The sequence below is a fragment of the Diabrotica undecimpunctata genome, chromosome 3, assembly GCF_040954645.1.
Source record: "Diabrotica undecimpunctata isolate CICGRU chromosome 3, icDiaUnde3, whole genome shotgun sequence".
Lineage (NCBI taxonomy): Eukaryota > Metazoa > Arthropoda > Insecta > Coleoptera > Chrysomelidae > Diabrotica > Diabrotica undecimpunctata.
This window is the reverse complement of record NC_092805.1, coordinates 49,895,923-49,923,215: the sequence shown is the minus strand read 5'-3', so window position 1 is coordinate 49,923,215 and position 27,293 is coordinate 49,895,923. Positions and strand designations below refer to the sequence as shown.

The following is a 27,293-nucleotide window of genomic DNA, read 5'->3' as shown; positions in this document are numbered from 1 at the left end:
GAGGTAGATATTGCCAGATTAGTACGATATGCTTATCCAACAGCTCCCGAAGACATGATGGAAAAATTGGCCGTTCAAACGTTTATTGATGGTCTTCGTGATCATGAAATGCAGAGAACACTGCTATTAGCTCGCCAAATCGTGCCTTATCTGTCATTTAAACTGACTTGACTTTGATTAAATGTTAAATGTCAATCGAGTGTGTATTGTGTATCTTAATAATTGTTTGTTATGATGTTTTTACAATCTTGTAATACAAATTAATTAAAAGTGTTTTTGTAATTTTTTGGAAACTATGACGACTTCGGAGCAAATCGGTCTAAATAAAACATGGGAACTCTCTTTGTACGAGTTACATCGAACTCCCCAAGAAGCGATCACTGACAACACAGAAATAGCAGTGAGCCCAAGAAGCCTCCACAGTGAATTGATGTGCCCGATTTGTTTAGATATGTTAAAAAAGACGATGACTACAAAAGAATGTCTTCATAGATTCTGTTCCGACTGCATTATTACAGCATTGAGATCTGGTAATAAAGAATGCCCTACTTGCAGAAAAAAACTAGTTTCAAAAAGGTCCCTTAGACCAGATCCAAACTTTGATTTGCTAATATCGAAAATATATCCAAGCCGAGATGAATATGAGGCTCACCAGGAAAGGGTTTTGGCTAAGTTAAACAAAAGTCATTCACGAGAAGCTTTAATGCAGTCAATTAAAGAAGGAATTAAAATTCAATCCCAAAACAGACCAAACAGAGGAAGAAAGACTAACGAACCCGTGGTTGGCCAAGAGAATAACTCTGAAGAAAATAATCCAAATGCACCAAATGCTGCAGATACTGTTGTAAGTTATCCTATACTGAAATATATAAATATGGTAACGTTTTATCAGATTTAAGGCATGTTTAAGAAATTTTTTAGGTACATATATACTATTAATTTACAATAGCCAGTATTTTCAAAGCATAAAAATAAGACTGTGCCTCTTACCCTAGACATTTCTTAGGATGCTTGTGTGTTGCTAATGTTGGCGATCATTCTGGCTATGATGACTTTGTGCGTTGCTATATGAAATAGCTGTTTTGAGGTCTTTTTATACCTAGCTCTTAGGTTATCAAGCCAGGATATTCTTCTTCGTCCTGGGGCCATTTTTCCTTCAATTTTACCTTGTAATATGCATTGGAGTAGCTCATATTGATTATTATTATTATTTATTTATTAACGGATATACCATTTACATTGGAACAAAATATAATATATAAAATTTTTCAAAGTAAGCATAACATTGGAAAATAATTAGTTTAACAAAAACTATTAATTAACTTGAATACAAACTAATATCACACAAATAGCAGTCTCTTTATCACATGTTTAAATTGTTCTAAGGACTGGAAAAATAAGTCCAGATCACTTTGGTACCTATTATATAGTCTCACCATATGAGTACGAGGCTTGAAGTATTCATAATTAAATTGATGAAATGGTAGATGAAAGAATGAAGTATGCCTAGTTCCATGAAGAGTGTTAAAACCTAATCAATTTAAAAGTTCAGTGCTAATCAAATTATTAGCAATTTTGTAAAGGAATATTAGGCAAAAATAATTTTGATTGCTCATTATATGTCCCAAGTACTTCAACTTACGGCCCTTCAAGATGTTGACCAAATCTGTGGTTGTGTTCATCCTCCATAGTACTTCTTCATTGGTGAGTTTGTCTGTCCACAGTATCTTCAGAATCCTTCTGTATAACCATAGCTCAAAAGCCTGAAGTTTTGATAGTTTCCGCCTTCAATGTCCACGTTTCTACTCCATACAGAAGCACTGAGTACATGTAACATTTAAGGAGCCTTATTTTTGTTTCTGGGGTGAGGTCATGGCTCTTGAACACAGAGTTCATAGTCAATGCACTTTTTGCCTTTCCGATGTAATATTTAATCTCTTGGGTATTGTCCCACGACTCATTGATTATAGTTCCCAAGTAGTTGTACTGTGAGACACATTCAATTCTCATTTGGTTCACATACAGATTTGTTCCAGTTATGTTTTCCTTGCTGATGATCATTAGTTTGGTTTTGCTGATGTTTATATCCAGTCCAGTAATTATCCAAGGACAGATTCAGGGCAAACGAAGCGTGGGGAGACGACATATATTTTCGCTGTGCAATTTAAGAGACTGGTTCCAGTGCACATCTAACCAATTATTTAGAGCAACAGCTTCAAAGTTACGAATAGCGATGATGATTGCCAAACTCCGTAGTGGAGAGGGCACTTGAAGAAGAAGAAGATATCCAGTCCATATGTTTTACTTGTTTCAGTTATTTTGTTCATTAGGGTTTGCAGTCCTTCTATGGTATTGGAAAACACTATTGTATCATCTGCATACCGCAGGTTATTGGTTTATTGAGATGCCTTCATCAATATCTTTTAGAGCATCTTCAAAAATGTGCTCCGAGTACAGATTAAACATCATAGGTGAAATTATGCACCCCTGTCTCACTCCCCTTAAGATTTTGACCTGATCTGTATATTCTCCATCTATTATATATCTATCATTATCATCTACTATATATACATCTCCTGATCTGTATACCCTAGACATAGATAACAACATTCCCATTAAAGTTAAAAATCAATCCAAGCAACTAACCAATTAACAATTTCTGTGCTTAAGCTGCGTATATCTCTGCTACTTACCTGTGTTTCACTCATTTCAAAATAGTATTAAAATATTTAACAGTCTTGTTCTGAGTTTGGTTCTGTCTGGTCTGATTTTCAAGACAAATGATAAATTTCAAATAATCTTCACCTTTGGCATACCCATACCCCATGACTTCTTTTTGATGTTTTAAATCTTGTTTCAACTAACTGTTTAAGTATAAGGGTGGTTTGACATTAGTCTAGCACTTATAGGGTCTTATCCTTAACACACTATTTTTATTATTTCTTCATTTATTTTCAACATAGTGTGCTCAAACTTGATAAGATGCTAGTAACACCAGAATGTTTTTTTGTCAATTCTGTGTTGAAGTAATCCAATAGAGCTACATATGCTAGGTACTGCTTTATCTGTTTTAAATTATTAACCCTCTAGTGTCCCATTTTTTTTAAAACTCAAATTGAACTCTGTGAACCCTATAATCCAAGGTCAGCCTTGAGGTGGAGCTGGGCAGTCAGTAGATGCAAATATTTCAAAAGTATGAGGTTGGTAAAATAATTAATTTAAAATTATGCATCTACTTATTACTTACTTTTGTCTTATAACTATGCATTTACATTAGTTTTGTTGAAAAATGGAAAAACAGTTTGTTGTTGCTTTGCAACATACATTTATTTTGTACTTTGAAGAAATATGAGGTTGACTCATTCGAACTGATTGATGTCTGTTGAAGTGATCTATGATCAGCTGTATCTTGTATATGGCATCGAATTCTAGATGATCTTTTTGCAGTAAATTTGTATTGTCATTTAAGTGCAAGAATGACATATCTCCTCGAATCTGTCCCTTCTCATTGCTTCCCGTATAGATTCAAATGAGTTTTCAGACCACTACTCGGGAACATTTGAATATCGATAGATTGACATATAAAATAGGATCCCTACAAATGTTTATTTGACGAGCATACAAATTAGTTTCATTTGCTATTTATTTATTTATTTATTTATTTATTAACGGGATACCACCCAATTCAATATATACACAAAGTATTACAAGTATTATCTAGTGATACAATAATTACAAAGATATAGCAAATATGTATGAAAAGAATTGGCGATACAGCCATATAGAAAAAAAAAACAAATATTAAAACTATATAAAGCACATAGCAAATACAAATCATATAGCAAATAGCAAGCACATAGCAAATAAAATTACAAAATTTTTTTAAACACATTCTACAGACATTTTCCGAAGCGCACAGCAACAAATCAAAGTCTATTCTATTTCCATTTAGAATGATTCTACTCAGTGGAGAATGCCTACCAAAGTTAGAGCGATGAAATTTAATTGCAAAATTATGAGATGTTCTAGTAACTCTAGAGGGAACATTAAAGTCAATTAGAGACAGTAGATCATTGCAATTAATTTTTGAATTCAGTAGTTTATGAAGAAACAAAACATCAGCATACATCCGTCTGGAAGATAGCCTAGGAAGGTTTAATGTATTTCTAATTTCTGAGTAGGAATGGTCGCTTAAAGGTTTGTGTAATTTAAAACTTAAGTACCTAATGAATTTATTTTGGACTTTTTCAAGCTTGGCTATATGGACTTCATAAGTGGGTGACCAAACGACTGAGCAATACTCAAGAACAGATCTTACTAGGGAAATGTAAATCAGTCTGATGGAATTAATGTTATGCAAACATCTAGAGGTTCTAATAATGAAGCCTAACATTTTAAATGCCTGGTTATTCACATATTCAAAATGAGCGCAAAAATTTAGTTTGGAATCTAATTGAACACCTAGATCTCTTACAGTTGAGACAGCCTTCAGTGGTTCTTCAGCTAATTTGTAATTATAAGAGAGGTTGTTAATTCTTCTACAGAAACTAATAAAGTGACATTTTCCAACATTAATGCTCATTTGGTTCCAATTGCACCATGCCATAATTTTGTTAATATCAATTTGGAGTTTTTCACAATCTGAGACGTCTTCGACAATTCTATAGATTTTTAAATCATCAGCAAATAGCAAAAATTTAGAGTTAATTTGAGATTTAATGTCATTAACAAATATATTAAAAAGGAAAGGCCCTAAGTGGCTTCCTTGTGGAACACCAGATGTTACGGAGATCTCACTAGATTGAAAGTGTTTAATTTTAACAAGTTGTATTCTGCTAGTTAGGTAACTACATAACCAGTTATACAGATTGCCTGTAAATCCAATGTGCTGGTGCTATGTGCTGGTACAAGTCCTCATTAGCAAAATATCCAAAACAATTATATGGAGTTATAAGCTCAGTAAAAGTACTAGCCAGGTCATTGTTTTTTTTTTAATTGTATTTGCTTTTAATGAAGTTGTATATGCTTATTGTGTCATAGAATATCTTTGAATACAGGGCTTTTTATATATATTTCATTTGAGAATCTAAGAAAGGAATTGCTTGGTACAATTTCTTCTAAATGCTGACATTTACTGGCTTCTGTACTTGGTCCAGGTACTTACTGTTTACTTTTTTCTATCTTTTCTTGGTCCAAGTACTGACTCAGGAATTTTTGTTACAGTTGCAGAAGCTTCACTTTATGCTATCAATATTTTTTCTGTTGCTGTTTCCCTCATAGCCTGAAGGTTATTGATGGCTTCTTCATTTTCCAAATTTAACAGCTCAGTAGTATTGAAATAGATAAAATCATAAATCACCTCACTGACTCCCAAGATCATCCAAGGAACCTCCTTCATCATCAGTATTCAATTCATTGTCTTTCAGCAAGTCTAATAATCCAAATATATTTTCTTGTGACATCTCATAGAAATTCAATCGACCTTGCTGGTATAGTCTGTTCACTAATCCCAGTCTGAACTGTCTAGTGAATTTAGTGATTATTTTTTTGCGAAGTTAGTTACTTTTGGCAGACTAGAAGTGGTTGGAAATTACTATAAAACCAAGCATACATGCTTGTAGCACATAAACAAACGTAAATAAAATAGAACTTTACAAATTACTGACTTTATTACCTATATTTAATAAAATAAACAGAGTTATCAATACAAATATTTACTAGAATATGTTAAATTATAACTGAAATATATTTTTAAATATATACAGTAGACTCCCTCTATAACGAGAACTGAAATGACAGACTAATTACCTCGTTATAAGCCGATCTCGTTATATCAGACAATCATAATACTGTGCATACATATGAATCTGTAGTTTTCTAAACCATTAACTTCCTATAGTGAAGCCATTCGGAGCAATATAAGATGCTAATAAATATTGTTTGAATGGCGTTTTTGAAAAAAAGTTATTTACTTTTATTGTCAATGAAATATATTAAAACATAAAAGAGTTGTTTACTTTTATTATCAATGATATACGTTAAAACAAAAAAGCTGTACTTATATTTTTTCCAACTACATAATGTATAAATCATATTTTCAAGGATAACATAAACTATTGCTTCTGCAATTTTAAGAACTCTGTTATTTTTAACTGCTTTAAATGGTCCAGTATAATTCTATCATATATTTTCTAAAGATGTGAAACAGTTGTATTTATTCATTGTAAAGAAGTTTATTGCGGGCTGCAGTTAAGTTTATTGAGGGGCTGTTTGAAAAGGTATTTATTTATAGCCATGACCGGACTAAAAACGTAAGAAACACGTTTTTGGGTCTTATTTTCTCTCGTTATAACCAAATTTGCCTCGCTATAGACGGTTACAGTTCAATAGAAATTTCACGGGACATCTAATGTATCTCGTTATAAGCAAAACCTCGTAATAACCGTGTTCGTTATAGAGGGAGTATACTGTACTACTACCCAAAATTTTATAGGAATAGTATACACTTCCACTATTTGTAATAATTCTTCTTTTCAATGAAAGAAGTCTGCAATAAAAGTTTATTTAAGCTGTTAATAGTGTGAGATAGGAATTTTTGTGTTGTAGGTTTCCAGCTATGAATCTGTCAAAATTTGCCCAAGCTGAGCGAATGGACCTTACATGACTAAAAATAAACATTATTCCTATGTATCATTTAAATCATTTAAAAAAAGTAAAAAAATTGCTAGACAATTGAACCATATACAAATATTATGGCAAATTTTCATTGCTCTCTGCCCAAGTCCGCATTCAGGCAGGCATGACTAATAGGGCCTCTTACATGTTTATTTAGATAATTTTTCTCTACATAAACATTTTTCATACAGAACACAACATTAAAAACTTACCTATAATTTTTAATTTGGATTATAACCACTAGAACTACTTTATATTTTTAAACATTTGAAGGATGCTACATGACCTACCACTACCAAATCTCACATTAAACTGAAAATTGCAGCATAAAAATAAGTCAGATCGGTGAAATTTTTAACAGCTGGTGTATATCCAATCTAGTCTAGAGGCTGGTTTGGGTGATGCAGCTATAAAATACTTAAGTAGTATTTCTAGGAACTTTTATTATGATCCACCTTAAGGCGGAGTCAGGCACTAGAGGGCTTCCTGTGCGCTTTGCTTATGATACTTTATACTCAAGTTACTATTTCCTTTCAAGTGTAGATGCTTAACCCAAAAATATTCAATATTTTTTTATTTTTCAAATACAAAAAGAAGTTGCTGGCTTTGGACTATTAAAACCAAATTATTGGTGTTTTTATTTGAAGTTTTTACATACTGACATACATATCATGTTTGACATACATTGGATAATAGATGTCAAAACTGAAAGAAACATCTCCTGTTTCTCCTAAGGTGAAAAAAAATACAATGCCATTTTTTAAATGCCAAATTGTATATACATTTTGTATTTAGGTACCTGCAATTACCCAGCCTGTAGTAGCCACTCCTCCTGTTCAACCACCTCTTCAAACTACTGTCACAACAGCTCCACCTGCTGCAAATACAAATGCACCCAGCCCATCACCATCAGGCAGAAGTACCCCCTCACAACCACCTAGCCCTGTCTCATCTAGTGTTAGTTCAATAAGTAAGTCATTGGGGAAACGTCCAAAAAGGTAAGTTATTAATAGAGGATTAGATTTTTTATAATTGACAAATTATTTCTTTATAGTGTCTTAACATCTGAAAGAAGTGAAGAAAGTGAATCTAGTGAGAGGACAGAACAGACAGATACTGAGGGTGAAGGTCCATCTGAGCCAATGACACTTAATGAAATTGAATTGGTATTTAAACCACACCCTACTGAAATGTCAGGGGATAATTCTTTGGTGAAGGCATTAAAAGAAAATTCTATAAGGTAATTAACCATAACATATTTCTATAAATAAAGCTTATTTTCTTGATAAAGATTGAAAACAATGTATCAAATGTTAACTGCAATTTGATAAGTGGATGCAGTAGAAGCTCTTTATTTGTGGGGTATATGTTCTATAAATATGCCACGAATACAGAAACCGTGAATATGGAATGATAATTTATATGGGGTTATAGGTGATATGTTCCTAGCGACGAAATAAAAAAGCAAATACATACAAAAATCAGTTTAATTGAAGTTTTTGACCATACATATTGATTCATTACATATTAATCCATATTACATATTAATCTTCAGGTTTAGGCTATGGTTTAAACAATTTAGTAATTTGCTCTTGCTTGGTAGTTTTTAAAAACTCCTTTAATTATTCAGACATATATTCAGCAGTGTCATTAGCAATTTGCCTCTGAAAAATAAGACTTTGTTCCATAGATGGATCAATTATCATAAAGAAATCACAAAGCTCATTTGCCATTCTTAAACCATCACTAAGTTTTTTTAAATTAAATTTCACGTTTCCAGTGAGCTTGTTAGAGCCTCTTAGTCAATGGGTTGTGGATTTAACATTGTCTCCAAGTCGGTTTCAATCAAATCTTTATCTTGCGATTCAAGAAACTCATGAATGTCACTTGATTCTATCTATTCAAATCCATCTCGTCCTAATCCACTCACAATTTCAGCGAAGTTTGCAGTTAAAGTTTGAACTTACACACATTCTTCTTCATTTTCCGCAGTCAGAACAGGTCACAGTTTTTTTTAGCATGATTTCAATATATATGACTTCACTTCTTGCAGTGATTCTTTTATGCTTACTATGCATTTTGGTATGTCAAATTTCTTCCAATATTCCATAACATTGATATCAAGATCAGATTGCATATAATTCATTATCAATTTGAAGGCTCATCTAATGTAATAGAGCTTATAGGCATGCAGTTTCAACTTCAGAAACAAAACAATTCCAGAACTAGTCACAGAAAAAGCGCTTATAACTCACACTTTTGTATTAGCACACCAAAACACTGGCAGGTCATCCTTGTTTTGATTTTTTAATGAACGAGGATTTAGAGATCTATAAAGCAACAATGGTTTAATAACACAATCTCCAGATGCATTAGAACAAGGCAACAGTTTAACTATATCCTTTGCTTCCTTAAATCCAGGGGCAGACTTTTCGCTTTTAGAAATTGTTTTTTTATGACTGTTTAAGAACTAGAAAAAACGGAGAAGTGGATGTCAAATAGGGAGGACACTTTTCCATCTACTTTAACTACAGCTTTTCAACCCTGCATCGTTATTTTTTGAGGCTGTTATATTTGTTAGTTATACCTAGATTACGAATATTCTCCAGCATCTTATTTCTTTTTACACTATCAACAGTTTGTTTAAAGTCTATATACATATTATATAGTTCTACATCATATTCATAAGCTTTTTCTTGAATTATTCTTAGTATAATTATGTTGTCTGTAGTGGCTCTATTTGAGCTAAATTCATTTTGATAATCACCTATTATATTCTCGGAGTATTCTAACAATCTATTATAGATAAGACCAAAAAGAAATTTGCATACTACATGTACATAGCAATGTACCAAAATGAAAATACAGGACACCCGGGAATACAGGGATATAGAATGTGGATCGGATCATTGCTTACTGAAATCTGGAGTTCAAATTTCCTATAAACAAAAAAACAATTAGATCTTAACCGAAAACTACGAAACAACTGAGAGGGAAACAAAGTTAAATATAAACAGCCTTTACGATACAGCATACGAAAACTATATCAGAACAGACTATACTAGAAACTTAATGGTGCATATGTAAATCATGGCACAAACATATGCACATAGTAGAATCACGAAAGGAAACTGCATATGAAGCCTTGGGAAAAGAAAAGCGAACCTATAGTTGGGCCGCCGGACAGATAGAATTATCACGTGAACGCCATGCGCTGATTACGAGTTGCAGTTCCCAACATCACATGTTCGATTTACACTAGGTCAAGAAGAGAGATACAATTATCGCAGTGAATGCGGTAAAACTCATAATATACATATTGAAAACTTAATTCTATTTTTCACTGTAATAATGGAGTTATGGTATTTACATTTTATTATTAATTAAGTAGTATAAATAGTGTGACCAACTAGTCCGAAAAATCATATCAAATTGTAATTTCTGTATTTCGATGTCATGATTGCTGATCAATGTTTTTTTTTCGGTTTTGTTAACCATTTTAAATGAAAAACTTCTTGATTTCGTTCGCGCTATTTAAAATCAATCCCATCCAATGATTAATTTCCAAACCATTACGTGCTTTGGACCAAAATCAAATCTGCTGCGTTGCAATATGATTATATGTAAAAATTTATTTTATGTCAGTAATCAGATTAAAGCCGCAAATAATGTAAGTTAAATAATCAATAAAATGGTGATATTAAAGTTCTATATTTAAAAAAAAATGGCCCGATTTTCATTGAAAAGTCCCGGATTTCAGGTATTGTTTTTCAGCCTTGACCCGAATTCGACTGAATTGAAGTTTTTTCAAGTTGGGCGTTTTAAATAAAAGAAAATAAATAAAATATGACAAAAAGAGGTTACCTTTATTCTTAATTAATAAATTAATTACTATCGGTGTCCTCCGATGAAGATTCGTCGTCACCTAAATTAATAATTAGTGGTTCTAACTGCTGTTCTACAATAAAATCTAGTTCTCACATCTTGGATATGATGCCATGTATCGATGTTTCGAAAATTATTCAGTGTTTCGCTGAAAAGTAGTTTTACGTCATTTAATTTATATGTGGTATTTTTTCTTGCAACTTCACCCTTTACTTGTGCCCATATTAGGTCAATGGGGTTTAGCTCGCAGTGATAAGGGGGCAATCTAAGCACACATCTACCTGAAGACCTAATAATTTCATCTACCACATACTTTTGTTCTATGGGATGACTTTTTACTAGCGTTAGTAACTCAGCTTTGAGCATGTCGTCAATAAATATATTATTTTTTTGTCGCAACCATTCTTGAATATTAGCTTTTCGCATAGCACTAGTTGATATCTTTTCATATTTTCTGCTATGATAGGACGCATTAACTAGGACAATAACTGCCGTTATAGCTAAAGTTGGCAAAACTTTTTGCAGCCACTCTTCATAAAGGTTGGAATTCATGTCTTGATGGTAGTCGCCATTTTTTTTTTATTCAAACAAAAGTAGTCCGTTTTCCCAAATTCTTTTTTATATCCGATATGTAAAATAATAAGTCGTTTGCCTTTCCCAGAAGGATGTTTCAATCCTGTAGAAGGGTCTTCAACATATGCTTGTCGAGCACTGGTGATTGACATGTCAGTCCAGACTCTGTCAACAGTATGACCAGCGTTCACCCAAGTTTCATCCAAATAATAAAGAGTACGGTCTTCCTGCATATATTGTCTGATGGATCGCAAGTATCGTCGCCTCCATGATATAATTTTATTTTTTTTTTCCTTTAAAACACTATTTCGACATCTTTTCTTAAACCTAAAAGAAGAATGAACCAGTCCAGATAAAAGCTTTATTATTAGAGAGATAATTATACTTTATTAATATTATGTGCCAAAAAGAGACAAAAGAGGCGTTCGGAAAGAAGAGAACATGTCTCCTAAATTATTTACAACTTTGCTAGAATACGCTTGTAAAACAATAGATTGGAACGAAAAGGGCATCAATTTAGATGGAATTTTTAAATAACCTTAAATTTGCAGATGATATCGTTCTTATTGCAGACAGCTTTGATCAGGCACAGATAATGCTCCAAGAACTCCATACTGCCACAAAAAGAGTTGGTCTTAAAATAAATTTTTCAAAAACACAATTTATGACAAATTTAGTCCACAACAAAAACATCTCAGTAGAAGACAAAGATATTGAGCCAGTTGACTCCTATAAATACTTGGGCCGTGAGATCAGAATAAGTCGAGACAACCAAACAATCGAGGTGAAAAGAAGAATAAACCCGCATGGGCTGCATTTGCAAACCCTAACACTCACAAGAACAACAGTGAGTAAACTACAAATTGCGGAAAGGGCAATAGAGAGAATAATGTTAGGGATTTCTCTACGTGATAGAATACCCAATGCTATTATACGCAAAAGATCAGGAGTAGCAGACGTTATTGAAAGGATAACAACACTAAAGTGGAACTGGGCAGGTCATGTTGCAAGATCAGTTGATGACCGGTGGACAAAAAGAATTTTGGAATGGAGACCCCGAATATAAGCTAACAGAAATAGAGGTCGACCCCCAACGAGATGGACAGATGACTTAAAAAGAGTGACTCCAAATTGGATTCAGATGGCGCAAAATCGGACTAAGTGGAAAAGCATGCGAGAGGCCTATGTTCAGCAGTGGACGTTAGAGGCTAGTTGATGATGATGATGTACCAAAAGGCCATCGACCAAGTTTTTCAGCCAGTTTATTATTATTTATATGAGATTTAATATTAGTTAGTTGGTATTAAAATTGTACTCTCCAAAAATTTATTAATTTCAAAACTTTTTTCAAAGTAGTTTTCTTTAAATTTGGAATGTTCGGGTTTTCTTAAATTTTTTGCATAATTTTCTAAACCGTTGGAAGCTATTTAGTAAAAAGAAACTGTGGTCAATTCATCGAATCATGCTCTTATGTTCATCAGTAATTTCATCAAACAGTTTTTTAGATCTTTGGTAAGGTTTTGGAGGTTTAAATTCACCATTATTTTGGCGATGTACTTTTAAAATATTATAAACAGATGATTTGTTAATACCTAAAATTATTTTTATTATCCAAATTTAGCCATACGGCTCACACTCCCTCTAAGGGGAAAATTCACTCATCCCAGATACCTACGGTATCAAAAGGATTGAGCTCTGGTGGGACTCTTTCCATGTTATCGAGTCCTAGGTGACTTGGTATGTCGGTGTATCTCCCAAAAATTTTCGTACGCATCTGGACGTCGAAAGTAACACAGCTTTCTGCATAATCTTATATAGATGTTCATTTAGACCCAGCTTTTTTATGTTTTCTAGGAGGCTCTTCGGGATGACTGCAGTGGTAGAAAGAATAATAGGTATCGTCTGGGTACTTTCCATTCTCCATTGTCTCCTGATTTGTATTTCTAGATCTCTGTACTTGGCGATCTTTTCGTTGTATTTAATACGTAAATTATTGGTGTTGGGTATCGCCACATCAATAAGTGTTGTTTGCCTAGTAATTTTATTGACTAGTATGAGATCCGGTCTATTATGGGCCACTGGTTGGTCTGTAAGCACAGTGCGGTCCCAGTATAGCTTGTAGTTGTCATTTTCAAGCATTCTATCAGGGACGTATTGATAATAAGGAAGATGGTCGGTTTGGAGAAGTCCCAGTTTGTCAGCTAGTTCTTGGTGGATAATCTTTCCTACTGAGTCATGACGTTCTTTATAATCAGTACCGACAAATGCCTGGCAGCCACCGGTAAGATGTTGGATGGTTTCTTGGGCTTGGCATCCATATCGGCATTTGTCATTTTGGACTTGAGGATCTTTAACAATATATTTCAGGTAATTTTTAGTTGGAATAACCTGATCCTGAATGGCAAGTAGGAAACCCTCAGTCTCGGGAAACATCTTTCCTGATGTCAACCAATAGTTCGACGCTGTATTGTCGACATATTCTTGGCTGATCTCATTAAGATGTCGCCCATGCAGAGGTTTACTCATCCAGGCGCGCATTTTGTCTTGCTTAGTCGGGTGGTTTATGCGCATTTCTTGTTCCCTCAGTTTAAGCGGCGTCGTATCATCTACTGCGCAAATTGCTCGATGTAAAGTAGATGTCTCAGCCTGTACCTGAAAATAAGTTCTTAAATTAGCAATTTGTTTATCCAATTGCTCACCTATATCCATAAGTCCTCTTCCCCCTTGATACCGCGGTAATGTTGTTCTCTCTACTGCACTACGTGGATGATGTTTTTGCGCCTTTGTGAGAAGTGTTCTTACTTTCCGCTGAAGACCCTCTATATCCGTTTTTGACCACTTTATAATACCAAATGAGTAGCTCAGCGCGGAACAGGCGTACGTATTTAATGCCTTAAACAAATTTTTACTGTTAAGATATGACCGATTTAGTTGTCTTACTCTTCGCACGAACTCAGAAGTTAGTTCAGTTTTCATTTATTTATGGTCAATTTTCCGCGCTTGTTTTACTCCGAGATATTTGTACATATCATTTTCACCCATTGCCTCGATGTTTTGGCCATCTTGCATATCGAAACCTCCGGGCTGAACCTTTCCTCTGACTATGTTTAGTATACGGCACTTGTCTAGTCCAAAATTCATACTGATATCATTTGAGAAATTTTCTACAGTTTTTAGCATCTCATCTAGGTGGTTTCGAGTGGAAGCCATTAATTTTAAATCATCCATATACAACAGATGATTAAGCTTCGCTACAACAGTGTTGTTATTTTTGATGCTAAAACCGGAGTCAGTAGAGTTCAGCAGCTGAGATAGTGGGTTCATTGCTAGGCAAAACCAAAGTGGACTCAACGAGTCCCCCTGGAAAAGCCCCCGGTTAATAGGGATATCTTCAGTTTCGATATTAATTTCACCCGGTATTTGAAGGTGAATTTTAGTCTTCCACTCAGCCATTATATGCTTCAAAAAGGTCACGAGATTATCATCGACTTTATATATTTTCAATATATCTATAAGCCATTCATACGGCACTGAATCAAAAGCCTTCTTGTAGTCAATGAAGGCAGTAAAAAGGTTTCTTTTTTTGTTGTATGCCTGGTTAGAAATGACTGAGTCGATAATAAGTTGTTCCTTGCAGCCCATGGACCCCTTAGCGTATCCTTTCTGTTGAGGCTCTATGATATTGTTTAGAGCACAATGTTGGTAGATACGCCGGGCCACACAGGATGTGACCAATTTGTACAAAGTTGGAAGACAAGTAATTGGGCGGTACTTTGCTGGATCTTGGGTGTTACTTTGATCCTTCGGTATTAGATAAGTGGTTCCCTGAGTAAGAAATGATGGTATTTCCTGTGAATTAGAAATAATATTATTAATAAATGCTGTTAAAAGCTCATGAACACTCCAAAACTTCTTTAGCCAGAAGTTTTGAACTCCGTCTGGTCCAGGAGATTTCCAGTTATGAAGCTCTTTGATAATGTTCAAGACTTCTTCAGTGGTGAAAGGTTCATAAGGAATATTACTGTAGTGTTGACAGTTGTTCGTCGTTTGTTCAATCCATCCAGCATTGTTGTTATGAGTAGCTGGCGTCGAAAGTTGGTTTCCCCAAAACTCATGAATTTCTTCTTGGCTTGGGTAGGATTTATTTACATTTTCTACGGTGGAATTTAGTTTTCTATAGAAAGCCTTCTCTGCATTCTCAAAAAGTATATTGTCGCATTTACGGTTGTTACTAACTTTGTATCTCCTTAGGCGACCTGAATAAACGGAGAGTTTTTGTTTTAATGTGTCCAGGCAGTGTTGAGCTGTGTTGTTTTCTGGATCATGTTGTGAGTGTTTTGGAGTGTTCAGAATTATTTCTTCAGTTCTTTTAATTACTTTTCGACTTCTTACTCCTCGGATGTATTCTGTAATTTGTCCAATATCCCTGCGCAATAATTCAATTTTACTCAGCAGTCTTTTTTCCCAGGGTGCAATTCTGTTTTCAGTCCTTCCGATATTAGTTCCCCGCCGTGTTCTGATCTTAATGCCCATAACATTAGCAATTGCTGTTGCTGCACAATAAATCAGCATATGCAAATATTCTAATGTATGGGCTTCCACGATATAATTGGGTAGGACTTCAGTGTTCATAATTTGTAACAGCGCACCTAGTTTCTTACAAGAGTTTATTTTTGGTAGCGGTGGTCTGCTAAGTGGGTTTGTACCATTAAACTCTTGTACGGCACGTGCCATTTCTCTTACCAGGCTATCGTGCAACTCGTTGTTGTCCTGCTGCGTATTAACAGGTTGAGTTTCTTGTATGATGGGCTCAGGAATCTGCTCATTAGGGATTTGATTATGGACTTGATCCACAACTAGCTCTTGGTTATGAATCTCCCGTTCGACTTCGCTTGTGATAGTATCGCGTCTAGCCTCTGGGATAAGATTATTTCTTATAATTACCCGGTATTGATCTGCTATTCGCTGTTCAGATATTTGAATCTCTGGGTACTCCCTGCAAAATTCGGCATACAGTTGTTGTCGATAGCCGATCGTTTCTCGACCGAGGTTCGTCACCTTGTAATAGAAACGCAAAATGTTTTCATTAATAGACACAGTCCATTTCATGCGCTGCCTCGGTCGTCCCGCTTGAGTGAGCGCCGGCTGATGTTCCAGCGCAGCACCTTCAGTGGGTGGAGCTCGTGTTGTTGTTTGGCTCATTTGTGGTTCTTCTTGTTGTTGGGCTGTAGCTGATTGTATGACAGGGGCCCGCCTCCTCAACACCCTGCCACCGACGTCCCGCATGCTGTCACGTCCAGCGCCGGCTCCAGACGTGCCCTGGCGATCCCCAGGCAGCGACCCTAAACATAAATTATTAAACTCCATTTTCATGGGTGTGCATTTTATACCTACTGCCAGGTGTCAGTTTTTGTTCCACGGCAGGTATGCCTGCTACCCTCTGGGTATCGGTTCTAAGAATACCCAGAGAGTATCCCCCATTCGCAGGGGGGCGCGCCTGATAGAAGAACTGACAAAAAAACTCCCACAGGTTATTATTATTATCCAGATTTAGCCATACGGCTCACACTCCCTCTAAGGGGAAAATTCACTCATCCCAGATACCTACGGTATCAAAAGGATTGAGCTCTGGTGGGACTCTTTCCATGTTATCGAGTCCTAGGTGACTTGGTATGTCGGTGTATCTCCCAAAAATTTTCGTACGCATCTGGACGTCGAAAGTAACACAGCTTTCTGCATAATCTTATATAGATGTTCATTTAGACCCAGCTTTTTTATGTTTTCTAGGAGGCTCTTCGGGATGACTCCAGTGGTAGAAAGAATAATAGGTATCGTCTGGATACTTTCCATTCTCCATTGTCTCCTGATTTGTATTTCTAGATCTCTGTACTTGGCGATCTTTTCGTTGTATTTAACACGTAAATTATTGGTGTTGGGTATCGCCACATCAATAAGTGTTGTTTGCTTAGTAATTTTATTAACTAGTATGAGATCGGGTCTATTATGGGCCACTGGTTGGTCTGTAAGCACAGTGCGGTCCCAGTATAGCTTGTAGTTGTCATTTTCAAGCATTCTGTCAGGGACGTATTGATAATAAGGAAGATGGTCGGTTTGGAGAAGTCCCAGTTTGTCAGCTAGTTCTTGGTGGATAATCTTTCCTACTGAGTCATGACGGTCTTTATAATCAGTACCGACAAATGCCTGGCAGCCACCGGTAAGATGTTGGATAGTTTCTTGGGCTTGGCATCCATATCGGCATTTGTCATTTTGGACTTGAGGATCTTTAACAATATATTTCAGGTAATTTTTAGTTGGAATAACCTGATCCTGAATGGCAAGTAGGAAACCCTCAGTCTCGGGAAACATCTTTCCTGATGTCAACCAATAGTTCGACGGTGTATTGTCGACATATTCTTGGCTGATCTCATTAAGATGTCGCCCATGCAGAGGTTTACTCATCCAGGCGCGCATTTTGTCTTGCTTAGTCAGGTGGTTTATGCGCATTTCTTGTTCCCTCAGTTTAAGCGGCGTCGTATCATCTACTGCGCAAATTGCTCGATGTAAAGTAGATGTCTCAGCCTGTACCTGAAAATAAGTTCTTAAATTAGCAATTTGTTTATCCAATTGCTCACCTATATCCATAAGTCCTCTTCCCCCTTGATACCGCGGTAATGTTGTTCTCTCTACTGCACTACGTGGATGATGTTTTTGCGCCTTTGTGAGAAGTGTTCTTACTTTCCGCTGAAGACCCTCTATATCCGTTTTTGACCACTTTATAATACCAAATGAGTAGCTCAGCGCGGAACAGGCGTACGTATTTAATGCCTTAAACAAATTTTTACTGTTAAGATATGACCGATTTAGTTGTCTTACTCTTCGCACGAACTCCGAAGTTAGTTCAGTTTTCATTTGTTTATGGTCAATTTTCCGCGCTTGTTTTACTCCGAGATATTTGTACATATCATTTTCACCCATTGCCTCGATGTTTTGGCCATCTTGCATATCAAAACCTCCGGGCTGAACCTTTCCTCTGACTATGTTTAGTATACGGCACTTGTCTAGTCCAAAATTCATACTGATATCATTTGAGAAATTTTCTACAGTTATTATTATTATAATTATTATTATTAATAACATTACACTATTATCAATTTACCTGTAGCTTCAATAGTAAATTTAATAACACCTTCGCAGCATTTCTCTGCGTTTAACTCTTCAGATGCTTTTTTATTTGTATTTAAAATTACACACTTTTCTTCAACAGTAAACTTTGTTTTTTTTGCCCTTTTCCTTGGAGGCGAAAGAGTATTTCCATCCATTGTTAAAACAAACGATAATCTAACACAAACTGATTTTATTTAATACGGTGCCTTGTGTACATGGCTTCTCCCGTTCGGTTTCAAACGCATAGTAAGGTAAGTCTGCAGACAGCCAATCACAACCCTGCAACTCTCCAACAATCAGTGATCACGCGGCCTTGGGATTCTATCTGTTCGGCGGCCCAACTTTGGTGACATTCTCTTTCAAAACACTGCAGTTTCGTCTGCATTAAATACTTGCTCAGCTTTATATCCTCCACCAGCTACCAGGTTCACAAATTCTTCTGGATTGACTTCTCCAATGATTTTAAAGGTATGCAATGATTGTTGCACCTTACATTTATTGAACCAACCTTCCGATGCTTGAAATCCTCCATCTTTAAACACGCTTTGCCTTAAGTTGAAGCTAAAAACAACCTTATTTTATTTTATCTTCGGATTTTTTTATCGAATCTACAGTTGATTCGTTGTCATTGAATCAACGTGATATGGATACAAACGACTCTCCAAGGCGTAAACAATCGAGCATTTCTATTTTCACTTTAAGCAGTAACACTGATTTTTTTCGCACCCGAACTCGTTTTAATTTTTTTTTAGTCGACGTTATAAATTAGGAAGACAGCGAAAAGACGTGTTACACAATTTTTGTGTAACACGTCTTTTGTATCTCATATGACTCATTTGTTTTTCAAATAATGATAGTTTTCTTATAAGCGAAATTTTGCATGTTTAAAATTAGGTTAAGAACAGGTAGTCATTTCAGCAGAGGGAATTTTTTGTGGCATCAAACCAGAGCATTTTCTGGCTCATCGAATGGACTGAGCCTTTTTCAGGCAGCTTTTGTTAGTTTTTCTCCATTTGGACTGTTCCTTAGTCTCCTGCATATATAAATTTGCTCAGGATTCATGTCTGTTTTGGTTAACTGTGACCAATTGTGGCATATATCAGAGACAATCCTTCTTCTTCTTTTTTATAAGCAATTCTGCTTATTTATTGGCGGATTAATATCTCTCTGGAAGGTTGCCACTCCATCTTTTGCGCGGTTGTCCGATACTTTTGCCGATTGGTGACTTATCTCTTGCTATTTTGACGACACAGGTCTCCCCCATTCTGCTTATGTGGTTATTCCATTATTTTTTTCTATTTTCTGTCCATTCATTTATACACTGTACGGTACATTTTCTTCTAATGTCTTTACTTCTCCTTCAATATCTCAGCGTATTCCCTGTAATTCCAATAGCCTTTGTATTGTGGCTGTGTCGGGTCTTGTTTCTGAGGCATTATTGATCTTACACTGGCGTTATAAATTCCTGACTTTATCTAAGTGGTAAAGTGTCTATTTCGCCATATAGTGTTATTAAGGCATCCTGCCAGTCCATTTGTTTTTTATATCTCTCACTTCTTTGTCCAGGGCTCGTATTTTCGAATTCAATCGAATTTTTTCGTATACGAGTAAACTCGAATGAAAAATTTCGTATACGAATCTGAATGTGTATACGTATACGAGAATTTGCACCGGCAACACTGCAAATTCGAGCAACTAAACTCAAATAAAAAAAAAAGAAGAATAATTGACAGTTTTACTTAACCTATTTTACGGTTTTGTCTGTCATCTAAAACAATTCGTTTCTTGTAAATTAACTCAAAGGAGTAAAAAAAGGACATGAAATATGGTAGTTCAGTGTCGGCCGAACAAAAAAAGAGCCATTTAATCCTATCAACTTCATTGTGAGGGGCTTTGTTAATCTTTACAATTTTTGAAATTGTACATTAGAATAGTTCTCTAGAGGGTTAAGAAAGGGATGGTAAACTCTGCCTTTCTGTTCCGCTAATATTTCCGCCTCTACAAGGGTATCTCTTTCTTTAAAAAAATATTTAAACAGCTATCGGCCCAGTGACGACTGAAATGACAATTACTTTAATCGTATGCGAGCATCGATATTCGAATGATTCAGACCCATTCGAGTTGCCGTATACGAAAAAATTCATACACGCAGTATTCGAAAATACACAAAATTGGATTTCGAGCCAATTTCTTCTAATTTCTTATGCGAAATATGCTCGAATGAATTCGAAAATACGACCCCCACTCTTCATAGCTGGACAGTGTAATTCCCAGGTATTTTATTTCCATTACTTGTTCAATACTAATGCCATCAATTTCTATTTAACATCTGGTTGGTTCTTTGTTGACTACTATTGTTTTAGTTGTCTGGGACGAGGTTGTCATATTAAATTCTTTTGCTCTTATGTTAAATATGTTTATCAGTTTTTGCAGACTATCTTCATCTTGGGCTATCAGTATTGCGTCGTCTGCGTAACAGAGTATTTTTATTTCTTTGTTTCCGATTCTGTATCCTTTTCCCAGCGGCGGCTCGTGGTTTAAAAAAGTGGTGAAGATGAGGAAAGCTTGCCGGAGCCAAAAGGAGTTTTGTTATCTACGTCGCGCCCAAATCTCATTAAAAATTCGTTAAAAAAATGTATAGAGTTTGGGGCCCTAATAACTTAAAAACAGTTTTTTAGGGCTTCTATACTAGATACCTTGACATTTCATTGGGGGTTTTTTGGCGATTAAAACACCACGCCTGCTAAAACGGGTTGGTGAGTTTCGATTTAGCCGCCCACTCTGGGTCAGATGCTGATTGCAGCCGACCACTCTGGATCAGACGCTGCAGTGTTTACTGGTTTTGGTCCACCCCGAGTATTTCATTTCCCCGGTACCACCTATATCTAGGAGGCATTCTCTTATCCGCCACCTGGGGAGGCGCCCGAAGGAGGACCAACAACCTCTCACGGGATGACAGAGAGAGTGAAAGAGGACTAAAGTGACAGATGTCATAGAAAAAATTGCACAAGCCAAATGGAGATGGGCTGGTGGACATGTAGCACGTTTAAATGATAATAGGTGAACCTAGAGACTCATTGAATGGAGACCTAGAGAAGATAAAAGACACCGAGGTAGGCCACCAAAAAGATGGATGGATGACTTAAAAAAAAACAGTGGGAAATTCGACACAGATTGCACAAGATAGAGAACAATAGAAGAATATGGTGGAGACCTATATCCAAAAGTGGATGCAAGAGGTTGCGGAATGATGATGGTGATGATACTAGAACCGAGGGTGGAGAGATACTTAAACAAAAAAAGCAGTATTAGATAGACTAATAGAACTGACTTACCTAGTTTTTATAAATCAAGTCGATCCTTCGGTCTTTTAGGGGGGCAAATCTAAATAATATCCTCGTAGAAAGGATGCTTCTGCATAAGTTCATTCAACAGTTCTTTATGAAGGGCGATAACAGTCAAACTGGATAGTCTATCTTGTGAAATGGTGTTTCTTGTAAAAGTTTTTAACCTTTTTAAACACGAAAAACTTCTTTCTACGGATACGCTTGTCGATGGAATTGTCAGAATTAAATAAAACAAATTATAGGCTTCTGCAACAATGTCTTTAATTGGTTGTAACTTTATAACCAGTTCTTGCAAATTCACATTTTTGTAATGTTCGTCGGCATAGAGAAGGCAGAGCTCACTTTTAAGTCTTTGATGTTTAGTAAATTGTTTTCCATAAAACTCAAATAAATTTTGAAAAGCGTCGGAAGGGAAGGTCAATCTGTATGACTCAAACTTTGTTGTATCTGCTAAGCTTACGAATTTTAATTTATCACAATCCTGAAAACGTATATCCATTTCCATTAAAATATTATCATATATTTCAAAAAATAATGCTCTGTATTGAGTAGTAATTGCATTCTTGCTCATACCATCATCACCCCTAAACCTTTTGGAAGTATTAATGACCGTCATTGTGCTTGCTTTTTCAAAAATAGAATCAAAAAATTCTTCATTTCTTTTATCACTTATTAATTGACGAGTTCTCCTTATCTCGTTTAAACAAAAATTAATATCTAGGGACTTTTTTTGAAGAACATCATATAAAATATCTGTTATATGAAAAATGTCGCTAAAAACTGTTGCTAAAAATGTGAACTCAAAATAATTTAAATCTCTTAAAAAGCCTTTAGCCAGCTGAACTGATTTGCGGTCTGACTCTTCAGAATTCATTATATTATCAAAAACCTCTTTTAATTTTTCCCAGTCTTCAATAATTACACTGATTAATTTTGAATTAGACGACCATCTTGTCTCTGTAATTGTTGGCATACGTCTAGCCGATGTAGATGCAAGAGCGTACGTCCTTTTGCTGAACTATGAAAAAACGACGGGATTTCGGTAATAGTTGCAAAAAAAATTCGACATTTTGATATTTTCTTAAAACTCTGTTGCAAAACAAGATTAAGTCGATGGGCTAGACAATGCACAAAAATTGCTTGGGGAGCATGTGATTTTATTTTTTGTTGAAGTCCATTTAAGTGCCCTGACATAACACTGGCTCCATCGTAACACTGTCCTACAAGCTTATGTCGGTATTCCAAAGGCTCTAAAACTCGCAACCATAGTGAACAAATGCTCAGCTGTTCTACCGGTACTTATATCGTAAAATCCCATAAACCTTTCAATTAACAGTCCTTGAGAATTTACGCATCTTAATATTATTGAAGACTTTGACATCTGCGTTATGTCAGTAGTATCATCAATTTGGAGGGAAAAAATGAACTGTTTTTAATTGCAGTTATAATATTATCATTTATGTAACCAGAAATGCACTCAATTAATTCATTTTGAATTGTTTTTGATTCTCCACTAAAAATATTTTTGATTTTGTCGTAATGATTTTTAGTTTCCAAAGGGCTTTGAACAATTAACAGATTTAATAACTCCTTAAAATTACCCCTGTTACTCTAGTCATTTTTCTCATCATGTCCCCTAAAAGACAACTCTTGTTTGCTGAGGTACAAAACTGCTTCAATAACTGTCAGGGAATCAAATTCTGTTTAGTCGAACATTTTCATTAAAATTTAGTTTATGTAATCTAACGTTTTCTTTTAAGGCATCGGCAGTCGTATTTTGATTGTGTTCGAAATTTCTAAACATTAATTGGTTTTTTAAATGTTCTCCAGAATCTGCGTGCTTATGCAACGATCTATTAATATTAAAAAAATCAACAAAACCGTCTCTATTCCATACAGACTGTTTATTTGAAAAGAGGCCATGGCCAACAATACAATTTTTCTAACGCTGTGCTACTACACAACCAATTGAATTCTGTAAACCAAGAAGACTTAAAATTAATGTTATACGACTTGCCTGTTTTTTTAACTTCCTTTTTTAGTCCTATGTGTAAAATACTGGTTGGTCGACCATGTAAAAGAACATCCCTTTTATGTTCATTTTTCCAATGCCTAAACGGAGTCTCTAATATATTACACACCAAGTCATTTATTGGATTCATGTCTGTCTAAAATTATTTTTGTCCAAACGAAATCCACTAAAACACTTTATATCCGAAATCCGAAACAAACCACAGAGAAATGTAATAATAAAGTGCACAAAACAAATAAACTTAATACTGTGACTAAACTAAACTAATAAATACTATACTATACACTATACTATATAAAAAATATCTATATAATAGTGTCACGATATAGCCCAACTCCGATACGTCACAATTCTTAGAAGGATAAATCTAGAAAACGTAAGAATCGGCATGTCAATAGCGCCCGTCTTTCGGACGGGTGATCTCGATGAGACGAATTAGAGGTGGGACAACGCCAGAATGTTCTCGAACAGTAACTTTATTATATATAAGTAACGTTGTTAGGGTTGAGTTAGTTGTTAAGATACTACCGAACTGTAAAGGTATAAATAAATATATGTATATAAATTCGAACCGCTCGTTTTATTTAATCTCGCTACAATAGACTAAATTGTATAGATTATAGACTATAAATAGACAAAATATTGTCGCTGCAAAATTTCCGATAAATAGGAATACTAAAATACCCATACAACTAGTGGTAGTAGGTGAAGACGGATAATCAATTTTTAAACGGAACTGCACTTGTTAATTTTCTCAGCTATCACTGGAAATAGACTGACGTCAACCGTGAACTCTTATGCAGATGGATTTCGCATTTCAAAAATGATATTCACCTATTCCTGAATCATACACGGCAAGTGACACAGGTCAGAACTTGATCGTCAAGTACCTACCGCTAATAAAGCTTGCTTTTTTTTTAATTTTTAGATTAATTAAAAGAGAATAAATAATTTATTTCAGAATTTAGATATAATAATGTTGCTTTTATTTTTTATTTATTTGTCTTAATTTAATTATATTTTTTGGTGAACCTCACCTTCACCTACTTCACCTGGCCGGCCACCGCTGCCTTTTCCTTTGTTAACGCTTTTGATGATTTCATCTATGATTAAATTGAAGAGCATATGGCTCAATGAGTCCCCTTGTCTTATTCCGCTGCCTATTTCTATAGGTTCTTTAAGTTGTCCATCTATTCTAATTCTAATATTTAGGTCAATCAGACACGGAAATGCTGGTCTATTATTATACACTAGTGATTTCTCAGTAATTTGCTTTATAACGAATATTACATCTGTACACGATCTTCCACTACGAAAACCCTCTAATTCTCTGATTTACTAGTACTTGTAAAATTTTGCTTGCAAGTTTGATGGTAGTATTTAACAAGTTTATACCTGTAGTTTTCTGGCTGTTTTTTATCCCTTTTTTTGAATAGTAGAATTAGTTCGCTCGTTCTCCGTTCTTCCGGTATTTTATTGTGTTTTATAATTTTATTCATTAATGTTCTTAATTGTTCTGTCATTACTGATCAAAAATATTTCCGTAATTCGATTGGTATCCCGTCTTTACCTGCTGCTTTTCTGTTCTTCAGCTTTTCAAGTATTTTACGAACTTCCACGTACATTTATATTTTCATTTGTGGTAATTTCTGGTGTTTCATTTGTTTTTTCTCTGCATAGAGCTTTTTTAGGTAGTCAATCCACGTATCCTTTTCTATGTTCTTTCGTTCTATTAATTCCTTTACCTCCGTTGTTTGACCTCTTATGATGCGCCATATTTCCTTTTGCAGACCGTAAATATCATGTTTCATTTCTTTCGAAAAGCGTTCCTAGTGAACATTTTTTATTTTTCTTACAAGTGCATCTGTTTCGTTTCTAATTGTCTTGTAATTATGGTATGCCTCTTGTGTTTCGGTTGACATGTATTTCAAGTAAGCTTTTTTTCTTTTCTTTACATTTTTCCTTCAATTTTGTACAAAACCATGGAGTTCTTCGCCTTGGGAACGATTTGTTTTTATTTATATTTCTTTCACCAAGAACTTCGTTGGCTGATATTAAGATATTAGACTTAATTTTTGCCCAGCTTTCTTCGCCTCCATCACTTTCTGTGATATAATATGTGTTTCTGCTTTTTTCAGTTATTCTTTTTTTGGATTGGTATCTTGTGGAGTCATCCTGTAAGCTTTTGACTTTTATCTTTGTGGTGTATTCTGGTGTTTTGTTATCACATATATGTGTTTTCAGTCGGATTTTGCATAATACTAATTTATGATCGCTTCCTATTTCTGCTGATATTAGTGCTCTCACATCCAAGATTTGAGAGGAGTGTCACTCTATTCGACAGAATATAGTCTATCATAGGTCTTTGTCCTCTACTGTTTTCAAAAGTCAAAATATTCTTGTATGATATTATGTACATGGTCAGTTGACATGTTTATAGTTTGCTAACAATTACATACTTGACTGATAATTTATGTTACAGATACATCAAAACAACTGCAAATGCAACAGTAGACCACCTGCACAAGTATCTTGCAATGCGTCTTACACTTGATTTAGATTCACAGTTGTCAACTACACATAATTTACTGAATTTTTGCATTTACATATCTCCAGCCACCGGCCAGTATGTGCAGTTAAACGGTAACCAGACTCTTGGTCAGGTAAGTCAAACAAAATCAAATATTTTAAATTTTTGTTACTTTAGATGTTTAATATTTTTCAGGTGAATGACAAATATTGGAAGGTGAATAAACCCTTGGAGATGTTTTATTCCTGGAAAAAAACATAGGGAATGGGTAAGGGGCCAAAAAAGGCTCCCTAAAAGGGTGAGCGAGGATTTTTTGAAGAAGGTGTATTTAATTAATGGAAAGATAGTAAAATGGTTTGAATTGTATAAAATTATTTATACAAATTATGATCTTTTGTGGTAATTTTAATATATATGTAAGCTTGTATATAGGCTGTAGTATTACATTAAACAAATTAATTGAGATATGTCCTGTTTTTTTTTTATTTTTTAAGATCAATAAGTCAGATTGATCATGTTATAATCAAAAGAAGACATCCACACACACACACACACACACACACACACACACATATATATATATATATATATATATATATATATATATATATATATATATATATATATATTATATATATATATATATATATATATATATATATATATATATATATATATATATATATATATATATATATATATATATATATATATATATACAAGAAATACTGGATATTATTGACTGTCGATATAAACAAAGAAAGCAGTTTATTAGGGATGCAGTCAGTAGGTTTGGCCGGGATGTTATAGAAACACTCTTTTGACTTTTGATCGAGCTTTCGGAATTCCTTTATTCCTTCTTCAAGACACTGTAATTAGAAGAAAGTGTAAATATTTACAACATATCTCAAATTGTCAATACAACTTACTAGTCGTTGAGATTATCTGTGTAAAGCTACGATACTCAACATTGAAAACACATATAAAATATAACATGTAAAATATTGGACAAAATACATTTTAAAATTTTGTTGAATAGTTAAAATTTTGTTTGTGACATCTTTTAATGGTGTGTTTTGACTGATCC

The 27,293-nt window shown here is 34.8% G+C and overlaps 1 protein-coding gene across 1 annotated transcript; it reads left to right on the top strand.

The window, feature by feature from the left end:
* The first annotated feature begins 176 nt into the window (after positions 1 to 176).
* On the top strand, positions 177 to 26,671 carry Sce (E3 ubiquitin-protein ligase Sce). Its single transcript, XM_072525864.1, has 5 exons — positions 177 to 844; positions 7,471 to 7,673; positions 7,730 to 7,915; positions 26,159 to 26,339; positions 26,402 to 26,671. The coding sequence occupies exons 1-5, from the start codon at positions 296 to 298 to the stop codon at positions 26,465 to 26,467; spliced, it is 1,185 nt and encodes a 394-aa protein (XP_072381965.1). The 5' UTR covers positions 177 to 295; the 3' UTR covers positions 26,468 to 26,671.
* Positions 26,672 to 27,293: the final 622 nt, after the last annotated feature.